General features: G+C 43.8%; 1 protein-coding gene across 1 annotated transcript in view; it reads right to left on the bottom strand.

The window, feature by feature from the left end:
* Nucleotides 1-373: 373 nt before the first annotated feature.
* LOC122556526 (uncharacterized) overlaps nt 374-18,246 on the bottom strand; it is a 58,183-nt gene continuing 40,310 nt past the window's right edge. Inside the window, exons 5-7 of the mRNA XM_087993873.1 lie at nt 9,525-9,640; nt 2,287-2,453; nt 374-1,451 (exon numbers count right to left, since the gene is read on the bottom strand). Coding sequence (XP_087849999.1) covers nt 1,384-1,451; nt 2,287-2,453; nt 9,525-9,640 — 351 coding nt within the window. The 3' untranslated portion in view covers nt 374-1,383. The remainder of the gene's footprint in view (nt 1,452-2,286; nt 2,454-9,524; nt 9,641-18,246) is intronic.

Genomic DNA, 18,246 nt, shown 5'->3' with positions numbered 1-18,246 from the left:
AGCATTCAGAAAAGATTTATCAGGATGTTGCCAGGAATGGAGGGTTTGAGATATAAAAATAGATTGAAAAGACTGGGATCTTTTCCACTAGAGCTTAGGAAGTTGAGGGTTAACCTTATTGGATTTTATGAAATCATAATTAACACAAATACGGTGAATGACAAAGGTCTTTTCCCTCAGGTGCGGCAGTTCAAAACTGGGGGCCATATTTTTTAAGATGAGAAGGGAACGTTGTAAAAAAAGTTAAAGATATGCCAGTATGTAGCTAATACATCTCACTTTTATTCAGATATAATGGCACAATTAAAATTATTAACTTTTTAACAACATTAACTATAGTGAACAAAGTGCAATATGTACCGATAGACTTATTACCGGTCTGAATTAATTAATTAATCAAAATGTGCTGTAGTAAACCAAGTGCAAAGAGTTAAGAGTCATGAATGAATGAATAGAGATGTGATATAGTAAAAAAAGAACGATGAATAAAGTTATCGGTATGAATGAACACGATTTAATGCGATATAGTAGGGTTGACTTATACACAAGATATATGGATAATACAAAATTTTTGGCAAAAATAAGGGGTCGATGTATACATGAGATTGACCTATACATGAGTATATATGGTATTTGGATTTTCAGAAGGCTTTTGATATGGTTCCAGACATTAGGCTACTTAGTAAGAGTCGGTGGTATTCAAGGTAGTATATTAGCAGGGATAGAGAATTAGTTAATGAATAGAAAATAGAGAATTAGGGTCAGGGGATATTTTCAGAATGGCAACTTGTGGTGAAATTCACATTGATGCCATGGGATTGGAGGGTTCCAAGGCAGAAGGTGAGGCATTCTTCCTCCAGGCGCCAGTGGTAAGGGGGTGGCAATGGAGGAGACTCAGGACCTGCATGTCCTCAGCAGAGTGGGAGGGGGAGTTAAAGTGTTCCATCATGGAGCAGTGGGGTTGATTGGTATGGGTGTCCTGGAGATGTTCTCTGAAGCACTCTGCGAGTAGGCGTCCTGTCTCCCCAATGTAGAGAAGACCGCATCAGGAGCAACGGGTACAATAAATAATGGAGGTGCAGGTGAAACTTTGATGGATGTGGAAGGCTCCTCTGGGGCCTTGGGCAGCTGATTTTCCTGGTCTCTCATTTGAATATTTGATTCTCTGGGCTCAGAGTACAGGAAAAAAGGTAGAAATGTCACAAGACTAGCAATCTACAGCTTCAGGCCATTGCTCTGAGAGATATTGGTCCATCTGGGTTACTAATATCTTTTAGGGAAGGAAATTTGTCATCCTTACCCAGTCTGGCCTACATGTGAGTCCAGACCCACTGGCATTTTGCTTAACTTTTAACTGCCCTCTGAAATTATTGAGCAATGCACTCAGTTCAAGGGCAATAAGGGGTGGGCAACAAATGCTGGACTTTCGAGCGATACCACATCCTGTGAAACTATAAAGAATAAAATCATGAATACAATCATATAGATTTAAGAGATCAACTCGAATTTCCCATTCACAAAATTAGAAAACAGAAAATTCAATAGGCTCTTTTGTCAATGTGTTCCTTTCTAAATCCAAATTATCCAAAACACAAGTACTGCTTCATTTAATTGGCAAACACAAATATTATTAACACTTTATGGTGGTTTCCAATCATCACTCAAATATGGTCTACATTTAACTGCAGGAAAGCATACTTGGTAGGTTTTCCAAACCTGAAGGTATCATAGAATCAAAATCGTTAATTTTTTATTAGCATCTTAATCAGATCATGTCTTAAATTTATTACTTTCTAAGGTAATGGATCTGAAAGAGTTAATGCTAAGGATTACATTAAGCTGCACCCAACCTGATGAAGCTATAAAGATTTTAATGAAAAAAGGCACAACAGCTCTGGATCTCAAGGGAGACAGACCAAGCAACAAGTTCTCCTTATGTAATAATGTCTTGTACATGATTGTTACCTTACTATAAACTACAGTGTGTTCAAGATAACAGCCTAGCCTTTTTACTGCCATTTGTTTTACCACACTAGACCAAGCAAGTCCTGAAGGTTCCAAAGATAAATGGTGGCAACAAATCTACATATGGTGATCAAGAGTCCAAATAGGTCACACAATATGATGCTGGTGGTGATCGTCTGCAGGTTAAACTTAGCCATGCTATTCCAACACTTGTCATCATCATAGATCATAAACCAAATGTACTCAGACTTTTAGCATAAGTCAACCCTTAATCCAGGTGTCATTCTAATAATATCAAACATTTCATGAACCATTCCTTACCGCCAGAATGACTGCAAAGTCCAGTGACATCAATTGGCTTCTTCATAGAAACAATAACTGTTCCTTTCCCATTCCAGAGGACCGTCAATCCTTTATTTATTTTGATAAACAATTCTTGCTGAGTGCCATAGATGTACATTCCATTGTAGATCATGGGCAAAGACTCCCTGTCGATAACAATTCATTTATGAGTGAACTTTTTTTTTGCCCCCAGCTTCTACCAAATCTCCCTCACAACTTTTAATTAGGCCACAATTGGTATTAATCATCTTAACGTATTTTGTTTAAACAGTCATTATGCAGGAAGATACTTTTTATTTGTTTATTTCACACCCAATCCTAATTTCCCTTGTAAATGTGGTCTTGAACTGCCATCTTGAACTGCTGCTGCACTTGTAATGTAGAGAAACCCACATCACTGGGAAGGGAGTTCCTCTTTGGGAAAGGTAAAATGCCTCATAAGAGAAGTCAGGCCTATTTTTAACATTTCCAAAAGACACATTAATGTGTGTACAAATGTATTAAGCACAACTATGTGCTGTAAAATCGTTTAAATCCCTAATTCAAAAAGTTTTGAAAAATAAAGCTCTATAATTGGAAGAAAATCAGTGCATCAATTTCATGGCATGCTGTTTAATGTAAGCCTCAGAATATCAATACTTGCTTGACTGATTCCACACTATCACAGTACCACCATCACCCTGGTACTAAAGAAAGCACATGCAACATGTCTTAATAATTACCACCGTGTGGCTCTGACCTCCACAATCATGAACTGCTTCAGCAGGCTGATCATGGCTCACATCAGCTTGACCCTTCCTGCCTGCCTCAATCCCCGATAATTTGTTTACCGATGTAACAGGTCCACAGCAGATGCCATGTCCCCAGACCTGCACTAGTCTCTAGAACATCCGGACAACAAGGACACCTATATCAGATCCCTAAACATCCACTACAGCTCTGCCTTCAACACCATAATCCCCTCCAGGCTGATCTCAAAGCTCCAAGACCTAGGTCGCAGCTCCGAACCCCGCCCCCCCCCCCCCCCCCCCCAGCAACTGGATCCTCAATTTCCTGACCCATAGACTGTAATCAGTGAATGTAGACGACTGCACTACTTCCAAGATAACCCTCAATACGGGAGGCAGCAAGAATGTGTTCTCAGCCCCCTACTGTATTCCCTGTATACTCATAACTGTGTAGCCAAATTCCGAACAAATGCCATCTACAAGTTACCATAACTCAGAGGAACCTGACACTGTCAACCCTCTCAACCTCTGCTCTGTTGATGTAGACAGGTGTGTGTAGTCCTCTTTTCATTCTGAAGTCAATAATCAAGTCTTTTGTTTTGCTGACATGTTACAGATGTTTCAGTAAGATTAGGGAGGGTGGTAAAAAGGAGGGGGGTGGCGTTGCTAATTAGAAATGGTATAACAGCTGCAGAAAAGCAGTTCGAGGGGGATCTCCCTTTGGAGGTAGTATGGGCTGAAGTCAGAAATAGGAAAGGTGCAGTCACCTTGTTGGGTGTTTACTATAGGCCCCCCAGTAGCAGCAGAGATGTGGCGAAACAGATTGGGAAACAGATTTTGGAAAGGTGCAGAAGCCACAGGGTAGTAGTCATGGGCAATTTCAACTTCCCAAATATTGATTGGAAGCTCTTTAGATCAAGTAGATTGGATGGGCCGGTGTTTGTGCAGTGTGTCCAGGAAGCTTTTCTAACTCAGTATGTAGACTGTCCGACCAGAGGGGAGGCCATATTGGATTTGGTACTTGGTAACGAAACAGGACAAGTGATGGGCTTGTTAGTGGGTGAACATTTTGGTGATGGTGACCACAATTCTGTGACTTTCACCTTGGTTATGGAGAGAGATAGGTGCATGCAACAGGGTAGGTTTTACAATTGGGGGAAGGGTAAATACAATGCTGTAAGACAGGATCTAAGTAGCATAAGTTGGGAGCATAGGCTGTCAGGGAAGGATGTCATGGAAATGTGGAACTTTTTCAAGGAACAGATACGACGTGTCCTTGATATGTATGTAACTGTCAGGCAGGAAAGAAATGGTCGTGTGAGGGAATCTTGGTTGACGTGGGAGGTTGAATGTCTTGTAAAGAGGAAGAAGGAGGCTTACATAAGGTTGAGGAAACAAGGTTCAGACAGAGCTTTGGAGGGATACAGGATAGCCAGGAGGGAGCTGAAGAAAGGGATTAGGAGGGCTAAGAGAGGGCATGAAAAATCTTTGGCGGATAGGATCAAGGATAACCCCAAGGCATTTTATGCGTATGTGAGAAACATGAGAATGACAAGAACAAGGGTTGGTCCGATCAAGGACAGTAGTGGGAGACTGTGTATTGAGTCGGAAGAGATAGGAGAGGTCTTGAATGAGTACTTTTCTTCAGTATTTACAAACGAGAGGGACCGTATTGTTGAAGAGGAGAGTGTGAAACGGACTGGTAAGCTAGAAGAGATACTTGTTAGGAAGGAAGATGTGTTGGGCATTTTGAACAACTTGAGGATAGACAAGTCCCCCAGGCCTGACGGGTATATCCTAGGATTATGTGGGAAGCAAGAGAGGAAATTGCAGAGCCGTTGGCAATGATCTTTTCGTCTTCACTGTCTTCACAAATAAGAATGCGGAATACAGTGACCACAACTGCCTCACATTCTACATAGCTATGGAGAAGGAGAGGATTAGGCAAAATGGGAGGATATTTAATTGGGGAAGAGGAAACTATGATGCGATTAGACATGAATTAGGAAACATGGATTGGGAGCAATTGTTCCATGGTAAAGGCACTATAGACATATGGAGACTGTTTAAGGAACAGTTGTTGCAAGTGATGAATAAATATGTCCCTCTGAGACAGGCAAGAAGTGGTAAGATAAAGGAACCTTGGATGACCAGAGCGGTGGAGCTTCTCGTCAAAAGGAAGAAAGTAGCTTACATAAGGTGGAGGAAGCTCGGGTCAAGCTCAGTTCTACAGGATTACAGGCAGGCGAGGAAGGAGCTTAAAAATGGTCTGAGGAGAGCCACGAGGGGGCACGAGAAAGGCTTGGCAGAACGGATTAGGGAGAACACAAAGGCATTTTACACTTAAATGAGGAATAAGAGAATGGTCAAAGAAAGTGTAGGCCCGATCAGGGATAGCATAGGGAACTAGTGTGTGGAGTCTGAGGAGGTAGGGGAAGCCCTAAATGAGTATTTTGCTTCGGTCTTGACAAAAGAAATAAACTTTGTAGTGAATAAAACCTTTGAAGAGCAGGTGTGCATGCTAAAATGGATAGAGATAGAGGAAGCTGATGTGCTGAAAATTTTGTCAAACATTAAGATTGACAAGTCGCCAGGCCCGGACCAGATTTGTCCTCGGCTGCTTTGAGAAACGAGAAATGCGATTGCTTCGCCACTTGAGAAGATCTTTGCATCCTCGCTCTCCACTGGAGTTGTACCTGAGGACTGGAGAGAGGCAAATGTAATTCCTCTCTTCAAGAAAGGAAATAGGGAAATCCCCGGCAATTACAGACTATTAAGTCTCACGTCTGTTGTCTGCAAGATGTTAGAAAGGATTCTGAGGGATAGGATTTATGACCATCTGGAAGAGCATGGCTTGATTAAATGCAGTCAACACGGCTTTGTGAGGGGCAGGTCATGCCTCATAAACCTTATCAAGTTCTTTGAGGATGTGACTAGAAAGGTTGATGACTGTCGAGCTGTGGATGTGGTGTATATGGACTTCAGCAAGGCATTTGATAAGGTTCCCCATGGTAGGCTCATTCAGAAGGTCAGGAGAAATGGGATTCAGGGGAACATAGCTGTCTGGATACAGAATTGGCTGGCCAACAGAAGACAGCGAGTGGTAGTAGAAGGAAAATATTCTGCCTGGAAGTCTGTGGTGAGTGTGTTCCACAGGGCTCTGTCCTTGGGCCTCTATTGTTTGTAATTTTTATTAATGACTTGGATGAGGGGATTGAAGGATGGGTCAGCAAGTTTGCAGATGACACAAAGGTTGGAGGTGTCGTTGACAGTATAGAGGGCTGTTGTAGGCTGCAGCAGGACATTGACAGGATGCAGAGATGGGCTGAGAGGTGGCAGATGGAGTTCAACCTGGATAAATGCGAGGTGATGCATTTTGGAAGGTCGAATTTGAAAGCTGAGTACAGGATTAAGGATAGGATTCTTGGCAGTGTGGAGGAACAGAGGGATCTTGGTGTGCAGGTACATGGATCCCTTAAAATGGCCACCCAAGTGGACAGGATTGTTAAGAAAGCATATGGTGTTTTGGCTTTCATTAACAGGGGGATTGAGTTTAAGAGTCGTGAGATCTTGTTGCAGCTCTATAAAACTTTGGTTAGACCGCACTTGGAATACTGCGTCCAGTTCTGGTCGCCCTATTATAAGAAAGATGTGAATGCTTTGGAGCGGGTTCAGAGGAGGTTTACCAGGATGCTGCCTGGACTGGAGGGCTTATCTTATGAGGAGAGATTGATTGAGCTCGGACTATTTTCATTGGAGAAAAGGAGGCAAAGAGGGGACCTAATTGAGGTATACAAGATAATGAGAGGCATAGATAGAGTTGATAGCCAGAGACTATTTCCCAGGGCAGAAATGACTAACACGAGGGGTCATAGTTTTAAGCTGGTTGGAGGAAAGTATAGAGGGGATGTCAGAGGCGGGTTCTTTACACAGAGAGTTGTGAGAGCATGGAATGCGTTGCCAGCAGCAGTTGTGGAGGCAGGGTCATTGGGGACATTTAAGAGACTCCTGGATATGCATATGGTCACAGAAATTTGAGGGTGCATACATGAGGATCAGTGGTCGGCACAACATCGTGGGCTGAAGGGCCTGTTCTGTGCTGTACTGTTCTATGTTCTATGTTCTAAATGTACTTAGGTACATGTGACCACAATAAATCAAACAAATCAAATCAAAACAAAACAAATCAAAGTTGGGGGTGACTGGGGGGAGGTTTTAAGTTTATAATTTGATCAAAAGCTACACATCTCTGTGCTAGATATAACTGCAAACAGAGAGTTCACCCCAAATTCCCACTGACTTCAATTTTGCTAGAGTTTCTTGTGGTCAAACACAGCCTGAATGGTACAGGAAGTCACAGTCTCCTCACCTCTGAAGTTCTGCTCTTGTTAATATTTGTATCAAGACTGTAATAAGATCGTGAGCTGTGTACACCAAACTGTGAGCCACCAACAGACAATCACAAATTGGTTGTCTACATAGTTCTTCACATCCTCATGAGTAAGTATCGTGAAATTGCAGAATCACATCTCATGTTGAACATTGTGTTGTGCTGTGAAGCAATTTAAGATTGCCAGTCAGACTCCGAATATGACATTCTCACTTGTATTGAAACCTTGATGTATTAATATTCAAGGCCTTATTCTTTGCAGACAGAAAGAACATGTTCACTTGCATCTGTTTCAGTGGAACAAAATAGGTGATAGCCAGTTTCTGATTCATTTCTCATGGCAATGCCACGCCGAATCAAAGTCAATCTGCTTTGTTTCAAGTTAACTGTCTGTTATTATTAGTGTATTCTGTATGTCAACACTTTCACCAAAGCCAACATGCGAACAAACTGGTACTTTCCTCTCATACAGTTTTGACGGATTTTTCACTTTATTTTGGCATTTCTTACATATTGTCCTAACAAAAGCAAGACAAAATGTACCTTTTGTCAATGTATTTTCTTAGAATACAGCAATTTTGAAGTTATGTAGCAGCTAATGTAGCCCTAGTTAGACCCAGCTGGAGCAGTGTGTTTATTTCTGATGCATCACACTTTACAAAGATTATATTGGCTTAGGAGGAATTGTTTGCTCGCCAGCATTTATTGCAGATCTCGAATTGCCCTTGCTGGGTATGGAAGGTTTGAATTATAAAGAAAGGCAGGGTAGGCTGGGACATTTTTCACTGGAATGTAGGAAGTTGAGAGGTGATCTGAAAGATAGAGTTAATAGTAGTTGTTTTTTTCCCTAGGATGGGAGATTTCAAGACTACAATATTTTTAAGGTGAGAGGAGAGAGATTTTGAAAAGACATGAAGGACAGGTTTTGATTTGCATGTGGAATGAGCCTCCTGAAGGAGTGGTGGATGTGTGTACAATTACAACTTAAAAGATCTTTGGATAATTACATGAATAGGAAAAGTTTGGAGGGATCTGGGCCAGGAACAGGCAAGTGGAACTAACTTATTTTGAGATTATGTTCGGCAAACAGTCCAACCCATGCTATATGTCTTTATAGGAGAAAGTGAGGTCTGCAGATGCTGGAGATCAGAACTGAAAATTCCTGAAGAAGGGCTTATGCCTGAAACATCGATTCTCCTGTTCCCTGGATGCTGCCTGACCTGCTGCGCTTTTCCAGCAACACATTTTCAGCTGTATATGTCTTTATAACTGTATAAGATACATAGAATCACAGAATCACTACAGTGTGGAAGCAGGCAATTTGGCCCACTGAGTCCATACCAACCCTCTGCGAGCATCCCACCCACATCCACCTCCCACCCCTATATCCCTGCGTTTCCCATGGCTGATTCACCGAGCCTGCACATCCTGGATATTATGGGCAATTGAACATGGCCTATCCACCTAAACTGTACATCTTTGGAATGTAGGAATAAACCAAAGCACCCAGAGGAAACTCACAGAGACACAAAGAGAATGTGCAAACTCCACACAGTCACCAGAGGCTGGAGCAGAATTAGACCATTTGGCCCATCAAATCTGCTCTGTCATTTATCATGGTTAATATCTTTCCCAACCCCATTCTGCTACCTTCCTTTTCTATCCTTTAATCCCCTTAATAAGACTATAAAGTGACCAAAAGGTCACCTGTCATGAACTGATTTCAATAGGAGGGATTTCCAGGATTTTAACAGTCCTTTTTTTAAACAGTGAAGGAATATCTATATAATTCAAGTCAAGATGGTGTGAGTGGAGCAATTGTGGTGTTCCTGTGTACGTTCTGCCTTTTCCTTCTTGGTGGTGCAGGTCATGGGTTTGATATGTTTCCAAGGATTACAGTTCAAGGTTGACTGTGCAAAAGAGAGTCATTGTTAGTAATTTACATTTTTAGAAGATAATCTTCTCAAAAGTCCTATTGCAGTTGATATAGGGTTAAAGTTTTCTCTATTACACATGATCTCAATGAATAGTAAAATCAACTTGAGGTATTAAATGGCTAACTCCTATTCCTATGTCCCTACTATCTCTCTGCTTCTTACCCGAATTTTTGAAAGAAGTCTGCAATGGTCAGTAGTTCTAGAACCGGAATATTGCCTTTGTTGAATATGATCTTGCGCATACATTTCCCTTTGAGACAATCCTTTTCTTGATCCAACTGTAATCAGATGATAACAGACAATGAGTGGCATGAAACAAATGCAGTATTAGATCAATATGTCAGCAGGCCATGATTTACTCTTTTAATCTAGTTGACACCAAAACTGCACAGTTACATCTATCAAAAATATACATGCTAGGTATTATATCTTTATTTTTATAAAAACCAGGTTGAGATCTAACTAAGTTAAGGACAATGTTAATTACCAACAGTCTATCCAACACTTCTGTCCTACTAATTTTGAACACTCCCAGGTACTGAGTTCCTTATGTCACCATTGCCTGGGTATTATTTCTTCCGCTTTGGTAAGCACAAATTCAAAGTTCTCATTTAACACTTCAGCCGTGGCCTCAGCCCAAGATGTAAATCCCACTTTTGGTGCCTAATCAGTCCTACTCCTCCTTCCACCATCCTTTTACTAATTTATTTTGGTCATAAAGGACTTTGAGACATCTCTTTATATTGACTGTCAGTCCAATCGCATAATTCCTCTTTACAGTACAGCAGAAAATAACGTCAATTTATTGTTTCACTCTGAAAGTGAACATTAAACAACTCTAAGCCCTCCTTTCTCTTAACTGCTTATTAACTGCCTCCAAGCTATAACAATACACTGTTCTAACAATACACTTAATAAAATTACATCAACTTAATTTCAAAACCACACAGCCATTGTCGTCTTCTGGGTCGTTCTTATTCCAGCTGAAGGTCTCCCTGGGTCGTCTTCTTTCATTTAACTGTGAATATGTTTCATATGAAAAGGTACCGTTTTGATACAGAGTGTTTCCAAATTTTTTGGAGAGCAAGCTGTTAGATCTCCAGGTATTTCTGTCTTGATGATTGTTGTACTGTCTGACCAATTTTCAAATGGTCCACATTTTATATCCCCTCAACATCTGATTGTCTCATTGGTTCAATGTTGGCAAAACAATAAATTAAAACCCAATTGAATTTCAGTATCCTGGAGCAAAATTTAAACTGATAGGTTAAATTTGAATTGCTGTCAAAACAGCAACCAACTCAGTTATCCATTTCACAGCCAAATGTTACATTTTTTCAATCTTCCAGTACATTCTAGGACTGCCATCTAGTCATATATACAGGTGCTGTAATCTCTCAGTTCAGAACAGCATTCTCTCTCTCTTAGAAGTTAATTATACACCTTCAACTTCTTAACAATGCTAACCCCATTTCCTTGCACTTGGCCCATATCTTTCTGAACCTTCCCTCTCCATGTAATTTTCAAAATGCCTTTTAAGAAATGTTGTTAATGTAATCACCTCAACCACTTCTACCAGCAACTCATTCCAAATGCATACCATTCTCTATGTAAAAACATTGTCCCTAAGGTTCCCTTTTATTCTTTCCCCTCTAACCTTCAGCTAATGCCCTCTAGTCCTTGATTCCCCAACCCTGGGGAAAAGACTAAGTGCATTCATCTTAGTGCAATCATGCCTCGGATGATTTTATACACTTATACAAAATCCTCCTCAGTGTCCTATGCTCAAAAAAGAAAAAACAAAATCGTGGCTTGTCCAACCTATTCCTATAACTCAGAACATTGAGTCCAGGCAACATCCTTGTACATTTCTTCTATACTCTTTCCAGTTTAATAACATCCTTCCTCGAACAAGGTGACCAAAACTTAACACAATACTCCAAGTGTGGCCTCACCAACGTCCTGTATAAATGCAACATAACTTCCCAATTCTATACTCAATGCCTTGACTGATGAAGGCCAGTGTGCCAAAAGCCTTCTTCACTGCCAGTTTACATATGACTCCACTTTCAGAGAATCGTGCACCTGAACTCCAAGGTCCCTCTATTCCACTACACTCTTTAAGGCCCTACTATTCACCATGAAACTACGACCTTGATTTGACTTTCCAAAATGCAAGACCTCACACTTATCTATCTTAAACTCCATTTGCCCTTTCTTGGCCCACTTCCCCAGCTGCTGCAATTTCTGATAACCGTCCTCACTGTCCATGATACTTCCTATTCTAGTGTCATCTGCAAACTTACTTACCAAACCTTGTACATTCTCATCCAAATCATAGATAACAAATAGCACTGGGCCCAGCAACAATCACTGAGGGACTCAACTAGTCACAGGCCTCCAGTCCGACAAGCATCAATGGACTTGAAACAGTAATTCTGCTTTCTTTCCACAGATGCGGCCTGACCTGCTGAGTTTAGACAGCAATTGCTTTATTTCAGATTTTCAGCATTCACGGTTCTTTGTTTTATTTCAGAATCTGAGGAGTCACAAATGGTGCATTGTACAGTCATTAGCAAACATCTTACTTCTGATGGGATCATGGAGAAAAGGTCATTACTGAAGCAGCTGAAGATGGTTGGGCCTTGGACACTACCCTGAGTAACTCCTGCAGCCTTGGAGCCAAGGTTACGAACCTCCAACAACCACAAGTACTTTCCTATGTCCCAGGTATGATTCCAAACAGCAGAGGTTTCTACCTGATTCCCACTAACTCCAGTTTTACCTCTGGCTATCAGTTAATTGATGCTGATACTTTTTGACTTTCTCGGGCCTGTTTGACATGCGGGAAGTGTTTTTTTTAAAAGAATATAATAAAATAACTTGCAGAGCAACGTTTAATGGCACAGTTGCGAGCTGATAGCTGTGGATAAATTCATAAGGCTACAAAACTTATTAAAATTATGCACGGGACCATTTGTTCTCAGAGCCAAATTCTCCGTACGATAGGCAAGGAACAACAGTGATAATACTCCCATTTTCACAAAGAGGTGTTTGTTCACTGAAACTCTGAGCCTTAGAAGAACTCATTAAAACAGCAAGATAATCTGACAAAGGAGGATGACTGATATACACAAGTCAAGCAAAAACATAAACATAAGGACAACTCTACACAAGTCCAACTACTTTGAGTGGGCATCCACAATGACTAAGATTGTTGATCTCATGAAAGGGCCAGCGCATTCGACGTGTAAACGAGACAAGGTTAACCGGGCCAATCCCATAAATGTGGAGGAGCTGCTGGTAATTTATGTCCTTGTTGGCAATCTGGACAATGTCTCATAAACTCAGCAATGTCTGCATCCAATCTTGGCCACCAGACATCACTTGTCGCCCACATCTTCACTTTGGACACTGCTGGATGACCCTGTTGGAGTTCTGCCAGTATCCAGTAGCAACTTTTGCTTGGGACATTCATTCTTGCTCCCCATAATAAAATGCCATCCTCTATGGTGATCCAGTCTTGCCAGGTGCAGAATGCTTTCAATTCTGGCTGTGATGGCCCTTTTGTTTCCCGCCATAATTTCCATCAGTTTTAGTTTTATTTTATTCATTCATGGGACAAGGGCTTCACTGGCTCTACAGCATTTATTGCCCATCCCTTATTGTCCAGAGGGCAGTTAAGAGTCAACCACATTGCTTTGGGTCTGCAGTTACATGAAGGTCTAACCAGACGAGGATGGCAGTTTCCTTCCCTATAAGACATCGGTGGACCAGATGATAAATCATTTTGATTTTTAAAATTCAATTCAAATCCAAATTCAATCCTGGGTTCCCACAACATTACCAGTCCAGCAATAATACCACTAGGCTGTTACCGCCCAAGTTTTGCCAGACCAGATCTTTTGGCATCCACAGTCTGACACTGTTAGCAGTGACCGGAAGGGTGTCCAGAAAGTTTAAAACCAGAATGGTCTCTTCCCATGGCGGCAACACCCATGATGTGTCTGGCAGCAGGATGTGGCTCAAGGCATTGCATTTGCTACTTAACAAAGAGCCCACCACTGAATCCGGTATGAAGCTATAGGAGGTTTGGCCTTGTCCTCTTTGAGTAGCCCTAGCAGGAGCTTGTAGTCTGGAACTATAACAAATTTACATCTGTAAAGGTATTAATGGAACTTTCTCACATCAAAGATGATGCCAAACCATCCATCTCTATCTGAGCAGATGTGGTCTGTGCATCGGCTGAAGTCTGGAGAGCATATGCTATTGGGTATTCCTCTCCATTGTGAGGACTGTAGATGCTGGAGATTAGTGTCAAAAGGTGTGGTGCTGGAAAAGCACAGCCGGTCAGGCAGTATCCTGGGGCGGAACAGTGGTTAGCATTTATGCCTCACAGCACCAGGGCCTCGGGTTCGATTCCAACCTCGGGTGTGAATTTGCACCTTTTCCCCATGTCTGCATAGGTTTCCTCTCACACATCCAAAGATGTGCAGGTTAGGTGAATTGGCCAAAGCTAAATTGCCCATAGTGTTAGGTGCTTTAGTCAGAGGGAAATGAGTCTGGATGGGTTACTCTTCGGAGGGTCAGTGTGGACTTGTTAGGCCCATACTGTAGGAAATCTAATCTAATCTAATCCGAGGAGCAGGAGAGTCGGCGTTTCAAGCATAAGCTCTTCATCAGGAAGCTGGGGGGAGGTGCGAAGGGGGCTGAGAGATAAATGGGAGGGGGTGGGCTGGGTGGGGAGAAGTAGCTAGGAAGGCACTAGGTTGCTGAAGGTGGGGGTTGATAGGTTGGAGTGGATAGGTGGGAAGGAAGACGGACAAGTAGGACAGTTCAAGAGGGTGGTACAGAATTGGAGGCTTGGATCTGGCGTGAGAGGAAGGGAGATGAGGAAACTGGTGAAATCGACATTGATCCTGTGTGGTTGGAGGGTCCCAAGACGGAAGATGAGGCATTCTTCCTCTCAGTGTCGAGTGGCTTGGATTTGGCGGTGGAGGAGGCCCAGGACTTGCGTGCCTTTGGCAGAGAGGGAGGAGGAGTTAAAGTGGTCGGCGACAAGACAATGGGGTGGCTTAGTGCGTGTCACTGCGATGTTCTCTGAAAAGTTCTACACGTTGGCATCCTGTCTTTGCAATGTAGAAGAGACCACATCGAGAGCAACGGACACAATAGTTGAGGTGTTTGGATGTGGAGGAAATTCTCTGCTGGATGTGGAAGGATCCTTTGGGGTCTTGGATAGATGTAAAGTGGGGAGATGTGGGAGTAGGGTTGACACTTCTTGCGGTGGCAAGGGAAGGTGCCAGGAGCGGACGGTAGATTGGTGGGAGGGATGAACCTAACGAGGGAGTCACAGAGGGAACTGTCTCAACAGAATGCTGAAAGGGGTGGGGAGGAAAATATATCTCTGGTGATGGGGTCTGATTGCAGTTGATGGAAATGGCGGAGGTTAATGCACTGTGTCCAGAGATTAGTGGGGTGGAAGGTGAGATCCTTGTTGCGGTTGGAGGGGGTGGGGTTCAAGGGTAGAGGTGGAGAAGATATGCTGGAGGGCATTATTGATCACTTGGATGGGGAAATTGTGGTCCTTGAAACAGGAGGCCATCTAGGATGTCCTACAGTGAAATTGCTGCTCCTGGAGTAGATGCAGTGGAGGTGGAGGAACTGGGAGTAAGGGATCACATTTTTACAGGAGGGTGGGTAGGAGGAGGTGACGTCCAGGTATCTTTGGGAATCAGTGGGTCTGAAATTGATATCCATGTTGAGTCGATCACCGGAAATGGACATGGAGAGGTCCAGGAAGGGAAGGGAGATGTCCGAGATGGTCCAGGTGAACTTCAGGTCAGGGTAGAATGTGTAAGTGAAGTTGATGAACTGTTCAACCTCCTCAAGGGAGCAGGAGGTGGCACCAATACAGTCATCAATGTAGCGGAGGAAAAAGTAGGGGATGGTGTCAGTGTAACTGGGGAAAATGGACTGCTCCACATAGCCGACAAAGAGGTAGGCAAAGCTGGGGCCCATGCTGATGCCCATGGCTACTCCTGTGGTCTGAAGGAAGTCGGAGGATCCAAAATAGAAGCTGTTGAGGGTGAAGACCAGATCTGCCAATCAAATGAGTGTGTTGGGGGAGGGGTACGGTTAGGTCAGTGCGAGAGGAAGAAACGGAGAGTTTGGAGGCATTCGCCATGGTGGATGGACGTGTATCGGGACTGGATGTCCACTATGAAGATGGGGCATTGGGGACCAGGGAAACAAAAGTCATGGAGGAGGTGAAAAGCATGTGTGGTGCCCCGAATGTACATGGATAGTTCCTGTACCCAAAGGGGTACAGGATGGTGTCGAGATGTGAGGAGATACTTCATCATAGAGTCATAGAATCCCTACAGTGTGGAAACAGGCCTTTCAGCCCAACATGTCCACACCAACCCTGCGAAGAGTTGCCCACCCAGACCCATTCTCCGAACCTATTACTCTACATTTACCCTGAACTGGCACATCTCTGAACACTATGGGCAATTTAGCATGGCCAATTCACCTAACCTGCACATCTTTGGATTGTGGGAGGAAACCGGAGCCCCCGGTGGAAACCGACGCAGAAACGGGGAGAATGTGCAAACTCCACACAGACAGTTGCTCGAGGCTGGATTCAAACCGAAGTCCCTGGCACTGTGAAGCAGCACTGCTCACCACTGAGCCACCACGCCACCCAACTTCAGTGGGGCAGGAGCAGGTGGAGATGAAAGGTCGACTGGGGCAGTCAGGTTTGGGTAAGAGGTAGTACTGGGTGGTGCAGGGGTCCAGGACTATGAGATTGGAAGTTGTGGATGGGAGATCTCCTGAGCTGATGAGGTTTTGGATGGTCTGGGAGATAATGGTTTGGTGATGGGAGGTCAGGTTGTGGTCAAGAGGGCAGTAGGAGGAGGTATCCCTGAGTTGGTGCCTGGCTTCAGCTATATAGAGGTTGTTGTGCCAAACTACCACTGTGCCCCCACCCCACCTCCCACCTTGTCCACTGCTTTAATGATGAGATTGGGGTTGGAGTGGAGGAAGTAGAAGGCTGCGCTTTGCGAAGGTGAGAATGTGAAGGGCAGTGGCTGAGAGCGGTGGACAGGTTGAGGTGGTCAATGTCACGGAAGCAGTTGGAGATAAAGAGGTCGAGGGGGGATAACAGAGCAGCATGGGGTGTCCAGTGGATGGAGTATGTTAGAGGTGGAAGAAGGGCGGGAGTCACGACTGAAAAAGTAAGCATGGAGGCAGAGGTAGTGAAAAGAAAGGTTTGATATCACAACACCTATGGGACCCATTGATCCGGGAGTGTAATCGGATGAAGGTGAGACCTTTACTAAGGAGTGATCGCTCATTCTTAGTGAGGAGAAGTTCTCAGGGGATGGTAAAAATCCAGCTGGGCTGGGGACTGGGGCCTGGTGTAGAGCTGGAGTTTGCAGTGGGGGTGTACACCGTCTCTGGAGTGGGGGTGTCATGTGATCAGGGTGTGGTCATGGGTGACATCACCAGAGGAATTGACATAAACTGCGGCAGACGTTCCATGTGGCATTCGTGTTCATGGTGTCTTTGGTAGTGGTGTTCTTGGCTGCAGCTGCGGAGGTGACATGGTTGGCAGAGCTACAGTGAGTGATGTCAACAGAGGTAGAAGTGTCTCATGCAGTGGCAACCATGGGAGCAGAAGCGGTGCTTTTCGCAGCGTGTGCAGGGGCAGTATGGTAATTGGCGGTGTTTTGGTGAGTGATGTCAGTGAGGATGGAAATGACATAGTCCGCACCTTTTGTGGAAGTGTCAGTATCAGATATTACTGCAGCATTCTCGGAGGTGGTAGTTCTATGGTAATTGTGGTGGTGATCGTGGAGGTGTATGCTCGGTGGTGACCGTGGTCCATGGAGCTGCGGGGCAGAAGTGATGTCATCATTTGCAATGGTAATGGTGGCTGTAGCAGCCTCATAGATAATAGCATTCAACCGGTTCTGGAAGTCGGGTGAAGGGTCTGGAGTTGTCGAGGAATCCCAGGTTTGGAGATAAGTACGTGACAGTTTGGTTTACTTACATACCTTGATGTCTGATACGATAGAGGAAAATCATTTGTTGAGTGTGTGGATCCATCTCAGGATGAAGAACAGCTGAGGTCTTTTCCAGGTCTGGGAGAGTGTGGCCCTAACTGGGGCAAGGCTGACTACCCTTTAATCACCAACGGTCATTTGAGTGGGAGCAGCGGCCGAGTAAAGGCGAACCCGGGAGACTACAGCTAAGGTAAGACAGTTTGTTTCAAAATTACTTACCTGTAGCGGGCAGCGGTGTTTTTTTTTCTCTCTTCACAAAAAGAGCGGGAGCAGCAGAGGAAGTGACGGCAAACAGAGGGGCAGCCGGGAAGGAGAACTGTGAGTATAAATACTCACCCTTTAATCACCAACGGTCATTTGAGTGGGAGCAGCGGAAGTGAGGTTGGAGCGCATAGCTGGGCGGGAAGGTAAGTGATTAGTATTTGAGTGGGTGTGTTCTAGAACTCAATGTTATTGACTCAGTGTTCTTGTTTTTGGAGAAAGTGTACAGTCATGGCAGCGCAGGCAGTGGAATGTTCCTCCTGCAGGATGTTTGAGGTAGGGGTGACCAACGATACTCCTGCCGACTTCGTCTGCAGGAAATGCAGTCAGATCCTGATCCTCACCGAACGAGTTAGGGAACTGGAACTGGAGTTGGATGAACTGAGGATTATTCGAGAGGCTGAGAGGGTGATTGATAGAAGCTACAGGGACATAGTTACGCCGGAGAACAGAGGTAGCTGGGTAACAGTTAGAGGTGGGAAGGGGAAGAAGCAGGCAGTGCAGGGTTCCCCTGTGGTCGTTCCCCTAAAAAATAAGTATACAGCTTTGGA

This window comes from Chiloscyllium plagiosum, unplaced genomic scaffold, assembly GCF_037043375.1.
Source record: "Chiloscyllium plagiosum isolate Xiang-an unplaced genomic scaffold, Cpla_swu_hap1 HiC_scaffold_2, whole genome shotgun sequence".
Lineage (NCBI taxonomy): Eukaryota > Metazoa > Chordata > Chondrichthyes > Orectolobiformes > Hemiscylliidae > Chiloscyllium > Chiloscyllium plagiosum.
The sequence above is the reverse complement of the archived record's forward strand: the minus strand, read 5'-3'. Positions and strand labels throughout refer to the sequence as shown.